Consider the following 12,551-nt stretch of genomic DNA (forward strand, 5'->3'; position numbering starts at 1 on the left):
GGGCATGGGGACAATGTTCGAAATCTAATCAGAATAATCTACTGCCTTAATGAAATCAGTATAATAGTAACAAGACAGCTGAAGAGAGGATGACGTAGACAAGAATCAACCTCTTCCCGGTGAGGTTTTGATGTATCGCAGAATCTGAAAAGCAGCTTCTAAGTGAGATGATCTCGGCTTGTCCATATAAAAATTGGCTGATCACTCCCTCCTATGTTGTAAGTGTAAGCAATGTCTGGGCGATAATTAGTCAGGTAGAAAAGAGTCCCAACAAGTCTCCTTGCAAGTAGATGGGTCATCCAATAGCTCTCCTGCATCTGAGGCTAATTTTAGATCTTATTCCGGTTTGCATGCAGAAAGACCAGCTTTTGACAATAAATCCAATGAATACTTGCACTGGGTTCCAAAACTCTTTGCGACCTCATCACTTTAATCTCCAGAAGAGACTTTGAGTCTCCTAAATCTTTCATATCAAACTGGGTTCTTAATCTTCTCTTAAGCTCATTTATCGAAGCTAAGTCATTACTAGAGAAAGCAATGTCATCCACATAAAGCAGAAGAAGGACAATACCTGATGTCGACCTCCTTATAAACATTGAATGATCCGATTTACTTATTTGAAAACCGGCTCCTTCCTCTACTCCTATTTCGGCTCTTATACATGCTGCTGTCACCTTTCAAACCAAGCTCTTGGTGCCTGCTTTAGCTTGCCGGAGGCCGTAACATAAATCGCTTTCTTGAGCTTGCATACCAAGTTAGGATTCCTAGGAGAAGAGAAGCCTGGAGTTGGAGGAGGCTGAATAGAAACTTATTCTTGCCCCCTTCCCTTATGTTGTTGAAAGGCATTCTATTCTTCACGTCAAATTGAAATAAGGCCACCTTTTGATTGCAGCCAAGGCAAGAATGCCACGAATGGTGTTTAGCAACCTGAAGCAAATGTTTTCCCTATCTCTAAAGGGGTTCGACTCAATATTCTTGAAGGAATCCTTTAGCTACTAATCTAGCCTTGGATCTATCTACCGAGCCATCTGCTTTATGCTTGATCTTGTAAATCCACTTGCAGCCAATGGCTTCTTTCCCTGCAGGCAATGAGACTAAGTCTTATTATTTTTTTCCTGGGCATTGATTTCTTCCTGTATAGCATCTCTCCAGCAAGAATGATTGGAGGCTTCAGCAAATGATTCAGGTTCATGAGAAGATTGAACTGAGATGAGGTAAGCTCGATCTTTTGGGGAAAACGATTCATAAGCCTTCAACAGGATAAGAAACTTGAGAGGATCGACAAAGTTGAGAGCGGGATCCAGAATTTGAGAAAGCGACTGGAAGGGAAGCAACTGGGCTAGACTGCTGATCTTCTGGAGTAGCCTAACCCTGGGAAAGAGACTGTAATCACCGCTGAGAATAAACATGTTGTGCCGGGTGACAAATCCTCTGAGGTCAGCTGAACAGGCTGACAATCGGCAGAAAATGCTGAGCAAAGATGTTGGCCTGAAGAGTGAGGCTAATCCGTAACATCAATTGCAGAATAATGAGGTTCGAGTTGATGAGCAGGAGAAGGCCGCAATACATCTCCATCATCATTCTCCCCCGGGGTTGATTAATTAGGTTAAGAAAAATATGAGGTGACCCTATTAAAGAGAGCATTAAGGGATCCATTTCTCGATTTTGCTGCATGCTCTGCTCCCAAAATACAGAGAGACTTGCGAAGGCAGATCCGGGTTGGTTGGTTCGAAAAGTCATGGGAGAGGCATGCTAAGTAAAATAATATACTGGTGCTATTGATTATAGAATCTTATGAATCAAGAATGGCACACTTTCTATATCTCCTCCGTCTACAAGGTAAATAGCTTAGCTTAGAGCACAGCGTGTTCGCCACCACACTGGCTGGCTGGTGCATTGGCCTTACCGTAAGAAGTCCGAGAGCGATATATCTCGTGACACGCTCCGCGTGGCATTTTTTTTTAGAAAGTTCGTATAACTTCAAAAGAATCATTCTTTATGAATCAAGTACCATTCAAACAAAGGGTGCATTGCCTCTTTGAGTGAAGAAGAGAGGGGCTTTGTATAGACACTCTTGAGCCATGTTCGTCGCCCTAGGCTTACCATTATTTCATTTCATTCTATTGATTGGTTCTAGCTCCAAAGAACATATACATGGAGCTATGTCGACTTACGTACGTCTTGTTGACTAAACGATCAGGTATACCACGCCACGTATCATCCCCTCTTTCCATAAAGGAGAGATAAAGAAAAATCAAAGATATAGTGATCGTGCTGTAAGACCTTGTTCCTTTCTACTTGACTAAGTAATATTCCACTCGTGCAGTGGGTGTATGGGCTAGCCCATGGTGCGGTCAACTATGATATACTCAACTTCTTCTTTAGTAGGTTTATCTACAATATCTGGTGGTGCCCTCGTGGGCACGTTCCTCTCTGGGGTGGTCTGGTCTAATCGAAGTCAGCTGACGTACATGGAATACGGGGTTCGTTTTCACCGAGCTGGTCGCTTGAGTCTATAGGCTACCTTTCGTATCCGCTTTTCTACAAGGTCTACTTTCAGACCGAGCCAAGCCTTTAGGTTGTTTAAGTAGGTTTAGGCTAAGGTCGTTGCCCTCTTGCCACCTCTTGGCAAAGTAGGCTGATGGGCAAGCCCCCTCTTGTCGCAATGGTGTAGGGCGTTAGAGGCTGTTACCCCGTGACCAAATCGAAGGGGCTGAATTTTGACGCAGAGCTTTTTGGTTGTTAAGTTATAACAGGACTAAGCAACATCCAACAGCGTAAGTACTTCTGGTTTTCACTAAAGTGGCTTATTACTACTCCCCTTTTCGCACTTTATTTGTACATGGAGTGGGGTGGGGGGAAATGGAATTTTATTTTTTATTTCACAAATGGGCATGCTAGATCATATATCTATATACGGATAGATAGATCGACCGGTGGATTCGCACCTGAGATCTTTCTACAGATAGTTGGGGTATCCACCCCTATGGCACTTTAACTTTAGGTCAAATGCTTTTTTGGATGAAACTTTCTTATTTACTATCCCGAGTAGTAATATTTTGAATACATATTTTAATACGGATACTCTATCTGCTATCAATTTCTTACTTATTAAGAAAGGGTCATCGTCATATAGACATTTTGCTCTTTTTTCGCATTTTTTTACTCCCCTTCCTCAAGTGGAGAAACGGATTCGTCCAGTTCTACTACTACTATAATTATAGGATCATCCCATACAAATTTACTTCCAGTTAGGCAGGATAATCCGGCGTCCCCCCGCCCTCCCCCTTCTCTCCAATTCTCATTTTCTTTGGGGTCGTCAGTTCCCAGAGCTTGAGGATCTGGAGATAGACCTCTATGCTCGAATCCGTCTCTTAGAATCACTACAAATCGACCAATTACCTCCTCAACTTAACGCTGGGGGATATGAAGAGTTAGTGAGAAGCTTTTTAAATAAAACCCAAACTCCGATTGAATTTCTATCAGCGGTAAATAATGAGTTGTTCGATATCAAAGTTTTAGAGTTAAAAGGGAATCTTCAGGATCAACTTTTTAATCTCTTTCTCAATGAACCGGACAACGAATTTCTTCCGATTTTATGCGAATCCCCTTTTAGGGAACAAGGCTTAAGGCCAGAAATCCTAGAGTATATAATTCTGCAGTTAGACAGAGCCGGTCTGACCGATCCGCATCCCCGTGATCCTGTAATAAAGACAGTACTCGAAGAATTTCTTCGGAGAATGCTACTTCAACTACAGCAGCAAGGATGAAATAGCCCCGTCTATCATGACTTTCTCCGCTATTTTCGGAATGGGGGAGACTAGGTGAGGGGTGAACCTTCTATCTTATTCAATATGATGCTTTCAAATCCGCTTAAAGAATACTTAGGTGTCACTTAGTATAGGGAAGTGTCCCTTTTTGTTGTCTTCGTCCATCTTTTTTTCTCCTATGATTTCCGTTGGTCAACAACCAACCAAAGTGCTCTATACTTCTTCACTACTCGTACAGGCTTGACGGAATTAAGCTGAATTGAGGGAATCATTTTGTCTCAATCAATAAAGAATGCCTCAACTGGATAAATTCACTGATTTCACACAATTCTTCTGGTCATGCCTTTTCCTCTTTACTTTCTATATTCCTATATGCAATGATGGAGATGGAGTACTTGGGATCAGCAGAATTCTAAAACTACGGAACCAACTGGTTTCACACTGGGAGAACAAGATCCGGAGCAACGACCCCAACAGTTTGGAAGATATCTTGAGAAAAGGTTTTAGCACTGGTGTATCCTATATGTACTCAAGTTTATTCGAAGTATCCCAATAGTGTAGCGTCGTCGACTTCTTGGGAAAAAGGAGGAAGATGACTTTAATCTCTTGTTTCGGAGAAACAAGTGGCTCACGAGGAATGGAAAGAAACATATTATATTTAATCTCTAAGTCCGTACATAGAAATCCTAGGTGGGTCATCACTTGTAGGAATAACATAATGCTAATCCATGATCCACACGGCCAAGGAAGCATTGGTTTTTAATCTCATTATGACTTGGTCGTTCGGAAGAGCAATTAATTCGATCAGAATAGTGGAATGGAAGGCAGTAACAGAATTAAATACTCCTTTCTTTTCCAATCACCCCGCGAAGATAGACGTTCGGAAAGGTTCTCGAGATTCTCAATCGCTCTTTTTAGTGGGGAGGAATAGTGCGGGAATGGAGCGAGACCAAGCCGAGCCACTAGTAGAGTAAGCCCTTCCCACGTGTCAAGTTGAATATGAATAAATGAATGTAGCCTCAACCAGAGAGATCAACCTGCGCCTTTGAGTTGAGACTGCTGGCGGCGCAGAATGAACTAATCCGCGACCAGTAAGTTTTCCGAAAGCGAACTGAATGGAATTGTTACTTTCAGAAAATCTTGCTTCAAATCAAAGAAAGAAGGTCTATTTTCCCACGTAGTTCATTGGTCAAACCAACGATTCTCTTCTCAAATTATGCATTTGATGAATAGCGTATTCCAGCCATATCTTGATTTATTTGTAGTGGTATTTATTGATGATATTCTGGTGTACTCACGTAGCCGGGAAGAGCATGCACAACACTTGGGTATTGTATTATAGAGGCTAAGAGAGGAGAGACTTTATGCAAAATTCTATAAGTGCGAGTTCTAGCTTAGTTCGGTGGCATTCTTGGGATACCTAATGTCCAGTGAAGGAATTAAGGTGGATCCAAAGAAAATAGAGGCAGTTCAGAGTTGGCCCAGGCCATCTTCAGTTACTGAGATTCGGAGTTTTCTTAGCTTGGCCAGTTATTATCGTCGTTTTGTGGAGAGATTCTCGTCTATTGCATCGCCTATGACTAAATTGACCTAGAAAGGTGCTCTGTTCAGGTGGTCGGATGAGTGTGAAGAGAGCTTTTAGAAGCTCAAAACAGCTTTGACTACAGCTTCAGTATTGGTGTTGCCTACAGGTTCAGAGTCTTATACTGTGTATTGTGACGTGTTGCGTATTAGTCTCGGCGCAGTGCTGATACAAGATGGTAGGGTGATTGCCTATACGTCCAGACAGTTAAAGGTACATGAGAAGAATTATCCAGTCCACGATCTTGAGTTAGTAGCTATTGTTCATGCCTTGAAAATTTGGCGGCATTACTTGTACGGTGTCCAGTATGAGGTATATACCGATCATCGGAGTCTACAACATTTGTTTAAACAGAACGATCTTAACTTGTGGCAGCGAAGGTGGTTAGAGTTGCTTAAGGATTATGATATCACCCTTCTCTATCATCCCGGAAAGGCCAATGTGGTGGCCGATGCCTTGAGTTGTAAGGCGGAGAGTTTGGGCAGCTTAGCATACTTACCAGTAGCAGAGAGGCCTGTAGCCTTGGATGTTCAGGCCTTGGCTAATTAGTTTGTTAGATTGGACGTTTCGGAGCCGAATCGAGTTTTGGCCGGTGTGGTTTCTCGGTCTTCTTTATATGATCGCATCAGAGAGCGCCAGTATGATGATCCACATCTGTTTGTCCTGAAGGACACAGTTCAACACGGGGATGCCAAGGAAGTCACTATTGGAGATGACGGTATATTACGGATGCAGGGCAGGCTATGTGTGCCTAATGTATATGGTTTGCGTGAGCTGATTCTCCAGGAAGCTCACAGTTCGCAGTACTCTATTCATCCAGGCGCCACGAACATGTATCAGGATTTGAGGCAGCATTATTGGTGGAGGCGAATGAAGAAAGATATAATTGGGTTTGTAGCTCGGTGTCTAAATCATCAACAGGTAAAGTATAAACATCAGAGGCCAGGAGGATTGCTTCAGAGACTTGAAATTCCGTAATGGAAGTGGGAGCGTATTACCATGGACTTCGTAGTTGGGCTCCCACAGACTTTGAGAAAGTTTGATGTTGTTTGGGTGATAGTAGATCGGTTGACCAAATCTACGCATTTTATTCCAGTCGGTACTAATTATTCTTCGGAGCGATTAACTGGGATTTATATTCGCGAGATTTTTCGCCTACATGGTGTGCCGGTGTCCATTATTTCATATCGAGGTACGCAGCTTACCTCACAGTTTTGGAGGGCAGTGCAGCGAGAATTGGGCACACGGATTTAGTTGAGGACAGCATTTCACCATCAGACGGACGGACAGTCCGAGTGCACTCTTCAGATATTGGAGGATATGCTACGCGCTTGTGTCATCGATTTTGGGGGTTCTTGGGATTAATTTCTGCCACTCGCGGAGTTTGCTTACAATAATAACTACTAGTCAAGCATTCAGATGGCTCCGAATAAAGCTTTATATGGGAGACGGTGCCGGTCTCTAGTGGGTTGGTTTGAGCCGGGTGAGGTTAGACTATTGGGTACTAACTTGGTTCAGGATACTTTAGAGAAGGTCAAAGTAATTCAGGAACGGCTTCGCACGGTACAGTCTAGACAGAAGATTTATGCAGACAGGAAGGTTCGTAATGTTGTTCACATGGTTGGGGAGAAGGTTCTGCTCAATATTTCACCCATGAAGGGTGTGTTGAGGTTCGGGAAGAAAGGCAAGTTGAGCCCTCGGTATATTGGGCATTTTGAGATACTTAAGAAAATTGGGGAGGTGGCTTATGAACTTGCTTTGCCACCTAGTCTATCAAGTGTTCATCCAGTGTTACATGTATCCATGATTCGAAAGTATGTCGGGGATCCGTCTCACATTCTGAATTTCAGTACAGTACAGTTGGACGGTAACTTGACTTATGATGTGGAGTCGGTGGCTATTTTAGACCGGCAGGTTCGAAAACTGAGGTCAAAGAACATAGCATCAATGAAGGTGCAGTAGAGAGGCCATTCAGTCAGAGAAGCTACTTGGGAGATTAAACAAGAGATGTGGAACAAATATCCTCACTTATTTGGGACTCTAGGTATTATTCTAAACCCGTTCGAGGACGAACATTTGTTTAAGAGGGGGAGGATGTAACGACCCGGCCTGTCGTTTTGAATATTATAACCCCGTTCTCTCATTTACTACTCAATTTATGCCTTGCAATTGATTTATGACTTATCGAGTTAGTTGGTTCAGGTCCAGAAGGAATTCGGAATGAAATGAGATACTTAGTCTCATAATTGAAAATTTAAGTTAGAAAAATGGACCGGATATGGAACTATGTGTAAACGACCTCGGATTTGAATTTTGATGATTCCAATAGCTCCGTATGGTGATTTTGGACTTAGGAGCGTGTATGGAAAAAAATTTGGAGGTCCGTAGAGGTCAATCGGACGTGATTTGATATGTTTCGGCATTGTTTGTAGAAATGGAAAGTTTCAAAGTTCATTAGGCTTGAATCTATGTGTGATTCGTGTTTTTAGTGTTGTTGGATGTGATTTGAACACTCGACTAAGTTCGTATGATGTTTTAGGACTTGTTAGTATATTTGGTTGAGGTCCCGAGGGCCTCGGGTGAGTTTCGGATGGTTAACGGATCAAAAATTGAACTGCAATAACTGCTGTAATTTCCTTCTATTGGAAATTTCTTCTGCCAGATTCGAGCCCAGAAATTGAGCCCAGATGCGAGCCCAGAATCGAGCCCAAAAATTGAACCCAGAATCACGCCACGATCGAGCCCAGGGTCGAGGGCCACGATCGAAGGCAGGGTCGAAGACCAAGGTCAAAGACATGATCGAGGGCCAGGGTCGAGGGCTAGGATCGAGGGTAGGAATCGAGGCCCAGGGTCGAGGCCCAAGATCGAGGACTTCGATCGAAGGCCATGATCGAGGCAAAACCGAGGCAGTCTGGGCAAAATTATAAAGCAAGGACTTCGTCATATTCGCCATTTTTTACAAATTGGAGCTTGAGAAGAGGCGAATTTTGATAGATTTTCAAGGAAAACTTGAGGTAAGTCCCTTGTGATCATTTCTACTCCATAATTTTGAATTATCATTGAATAATCCGACTAGATTACATGATTTTGAGGTGTAAATCGGAGATTGGAACTTAGAAATTTGGAAATAAGATTTGTAGATTTGAGGGTTGAGTTGAGGTCGAATTTTGGTAAAATTGGTATGGGTAGACTCGTGGTTGAATGGGCTTTCGAATTTTATAATTTTTGTCGGGTTCCGAGACGTGGGCCCCACGGGCAATTTTTGAGCTAAAATTCGGATCTTTATGGAAAACTAGCATTTGCTTATGGAATTAATTCCAATGAATTTTATTGACTGAAACGAATTATTTATGGGTAGATTCCAATTGTTTGGAGGCCAATTCACGAGGAAAGGTCATTGCAGAATAGGAATTTTGTGGCTTGAGGTAAGTAACAGTTATAAATCTGGTCCTGAGGGTATGAAACCCCGAAATTTTGTGTCATATGATTATTTTGGAGGTGACGCACATGCTAGGTGACGGGCGTGTGGGCTTGCACCGAGGGGAATGTGACTTGGTTCGTCCCGTGGAAACTGTATAGTTAAATAATTTATTGTTAGCTATATGCTCTCTATGTGTTGAAGAAATTTGACTCTAAATCATGTTAGAAATCATGCTTGGGCTATGTTATAGTACTGCTGGGACCCGTAGAGGTCATGTACTTGTTGAATTATTTGCTAATTGATGTCTTGTACTCAGTTATGATTTTTCTTGCGTATTATACCTCAGTCTTTCTTGATATTTGTTGATACACTATGTTATCCTTGTTTGGTCTGATCTTTGTGATTTCTGAGAGCCCGAGAGGTTGAGGACTGCGTAAGGCCGAGGGCCTGTCGGTGAGGTAAGGATATTATTGCACGTGAGTTGTCTGTGTAGGATATTATAGCACGTGAGTTGTCCGTGCGGATTATGGCACTTGGGCTGTAGGAGCCCCTCCGGAGTCTGTACACACCCCCAATGAGCGCGGGTACCCATTGAGTGTGAATACTGAGGGCTGAGAGCCGAGTGGGTGAGTTGTGGTGATGAGTTGAGTGATTGTTGCTTGAGAGGTTGTACTTGCTTTGCATTTGTTGTTGCACTTGGTTGCTATCTGTCATTATTGTGAAATCTCTGAAAGATTTTATATCCGGATTACATGAAATTGAACTCTATAAAATTTATTTGACTTAAACTGCCGGATTTGAAAGCATGTCTATTCTTTGCTGGGATTACTAAAAGTGAACTATAACTGTGTAGCTCGTCATTATCTTCAGTTCCTTAGCTATTATTGTTACTTGCTGAGTTGGTTGTACTCATACTACACCCTGCACTTCGTGTGCAGATCCAGGTGTTCCCGGACATAGCGGGTGCTGATCATTTCACGTAGTTGATTTTCAGGAGATTTTGAGGTAGTTGTCGTGTTCCGCACACCTTATCTCTCCTTATCTATCTCCTTGTTTACTGTATTTGGTCTCAGACTACTATAGACCGTATTTTCTAGACTTGTATTCATATTAGATGCTCATGTACTCAGTGATACTAGGTTTTGGGGAGTGTTCATGTCAGTATTTGTGAGATTTTGTATTGTATTAAATTATTGTATTTTCAAACTTAAAAGAAATTGTGGTTTATCGAGATTATCGGCTTGCCTAGTATCGAGATAGGCGCCATCACGATAGGTTGGGATTTTGGGTCGTGACAGATTCCAATCCATTTTGCAATCGGGGCCCTCGAGACCCCGTCCAATTACACCCACACCTCCAGCAACATAAAGCGGACCCGCTCATGTGATCGAAACACCAAAATAACATCTAGAAATACAAATTGGACGCCAAAATGCATGAATCGAATTGTGAAACTCAAAAACTTCTAGAAACACTTTCGTGCGTCAGATTCCTATTAAATCAACTCAGAATGATGCCAAATTTTGCGTGCAAGTCACAAATCACCATAAGGAACTATTCCCAGGCTCGGAATCCCAATTGGACCTCGATAACACCAAATCCTACTTCAAACCAAATTTAAAGAACTTGAAAACCTTCAATACGCCAACTTTCAATATTAAGCGCTGAAACAATCCCGAGTCATCCAAAACCCGATCGAAACACACGCCCAAGTCCAAAATCATCATACGAATCTATTGGGATTGTCAAATCTCGGTTCTGGGGTCGTTTATTCAAAACGTTGACTCAAGTCAAATTTAACTATTTTTAAGCCATATTAAGGAACTAAGTGTTCCGACTTTAACCCGAACCCTTCCAAACCCGAACTAATCATCCCCACAAGTCATAAAACAGTAAAAGCACATACGAGGAGTCTTAAGAGGAACGGGGATCTAGAAAGCAAAACTACCGGTTGGATCGTTACACTTAAACACTTAGTTCTTAAAGCTATAACTAACAGTAGCTCTAGCCAAGACATATAGAACAAGATCATACTAAATTGGAAGGCACACAAGGCACATATGAGGCAAGTTTATGCTTGTAATTCCAAAAACAAAGTTTAAAAGTGATAGGATTGACCATCATAGGATAGTAAACCATTCCGAAGAGTTTCAAAATGAAGCATGATTCAGGATCAACCTAAAGAATTTTATATGAGAGTTTAGCAGAATCATAAACAAGAAACAAGTAGAGCACAACCTTCACATGAAAGTGTCTAACAGGAAAATTTTAATGAAAATAGCATAACCAAACAGGTTGATGGACATGGTCTACAAACAGTCCTTAATTGAGCTTGAAAAGTATAAATACCAGTCATGACACAAAGACTTAAACAATATAAGAATTCATAGTAGTAAAGGATACATCAAGATCTGGACCACACATAGAGGAAAAGCTGGATATTGCACTTTTGACCTTTAGGAAGTACTAACCAACAGGTGGTGATTCTATTATGGTGGATCTCGTATATTGGTCTTGTATGGTTACCATTGGGGTTATAATACTGGAGTTGATCTTTTATTGCTTAGTATGGTTGATTTTGAGGTGAATTTAGTAATTTTGGATATCGATTGGTTATCTCCATACCACGCTATTCTTGATTTTCACGCTAAGACAGTGATGTTGGCTATGCCGGAGTTTCCGAGGCTGGAGTGGAGAGGTTTTCTTGGTCACACTCCTAGTAAAGTGATTTCATTTTTGAAGACCCAACGGATGGTTGAGAAGGGGTATTTGGCGTATTTGGCCTTCATGAGAGATGTTAGTGTTGATACTCCTACTGTTGAGTCAGTTTCAGTAGAGAGGGAGTTCTCATATTAGTTTCCTGTAGACTTGCAAGGCATGCCACCTGACAGGGATATTGATTTTGGTATTGACCTGGCGTCAGGCACGTAGCCCATCTCTATTCTACCATATCGCATGGCACCAATGGAGTTGAAGGAATAGTTATAGGAGTTACTTGATAAGTGTTTCATCAGGCCGAGTGTTTCACCTTGGGGTGCACCGGTACTATTTGTGATGAATAAAGATGGGTTCTATAAGGATGTGCATTGACTATATGTAATTGAACAAGGTTACCATCAAGAACAAGTATCCACTACCACGTATTTATAAGCTTCAGGGTTCTAGGGTATTCTCGAAGATTGACTTGAGATTAGGGTACCATTAGTTGAAGATCAGGGCTTCAGATATTCCTAAGACGGCATTCAGGACCTATTATGGGCATTATGAGTTCTTGGTGATGTCTATTGGGCTATCCAATTCCCCTGCAGCTTTCATGTACTTGATGAACAATGTATTCCATCCTTATCTAGATTCCTTCGTCATTGTGTTTATTGATGTTATATTGGTATATTCTTGCAGCCATGAGGAGCATGAGCAGCACTTAAGGATCGTGCTCCAGACTTTGAGGGAGAAGAAGCTATATGCTAAGTTCTCCAAGTGCGAATTTTTGTTAGACTCAGTGGCATTCTTGGGTCACGTGGTGTGGGATTAATATGGATCCGAAGAAGATTGAGGCAGTTTCGAGTTGGCCCAGACCTTCTACCGCTACTGAGATTCGAAGTTTTCTAGGTTTGGCTAGGTATTATGGCTGCTTCATGGAGGATTTCTCATCTATTGCAACTCCATTGACCAGGTTGACTCAGAAGGGTGCCCCATTCAGGTGGTCTGACGAGTGTGAAAAGAGACTTCAGAAGCTCAAGAATGCCCTAACTACAGCTGCAGTTCTGGTTTTGCCTTC

General features: G+C 42.0%; 1 protein-coding gene across 1 annotated transcript; it reads left to right on the forward strand.

Moving 5' to 3' along the window:
* The first annotated feature begins 11,341 nt into the window (after positions 1-11,341).
* On the forward strand, positions 11,342-12,305 carry LOC138900096 (uncharacterized). Its single transcript, XM_070186803.1, has 2 exons — positions 11,342-11,595; positions 12,173-12,305. Exons 1-2 carry the CDS (start codon positions 11,342-11,344, stop codon positions 12,303-12,305), a joined length of 387 nt encoding a protein of 128 aa, XP_070042904.1.
* The last annotated feature ends 246 nt before the right edge of the window (positions 12,306-12,551 follow it).

The sequence above is a fragment of the Nicotiana tomentosiformis genome, chromosome 10 (genome assembly GCF_000390325.3).
Source record: "Nicotiana tomentosiformis chromosome 10, ASM39032v3, whole genome shotgun sequence".
Classification (NCBI taxonomy): domain Eukaryota; kingdom Viridiplantae; phylum Streptophyta; class Magnoliopsida; order Solanales; family Solanaceae; genus Nicotiana; species Nicotiana tomentosiformis.

Bases quoted from the DNA above. Each gene is read 5' to 3' on its own strand.
- LOC138900096 (XM_070186803.1), top strand. From the start codon at position 11,342: ATGGTTGATTTTGAGGTGAATTTAGTAATTTTGGATATCGATTGGTTA. The intron at 11,596-12,172 runs GTCAGTTTCAGT...ATATTCTTGCAG, and splicing joins GTTGATACTCCTACTGTTGA to CCATGAGGAGCATGAGCAGC.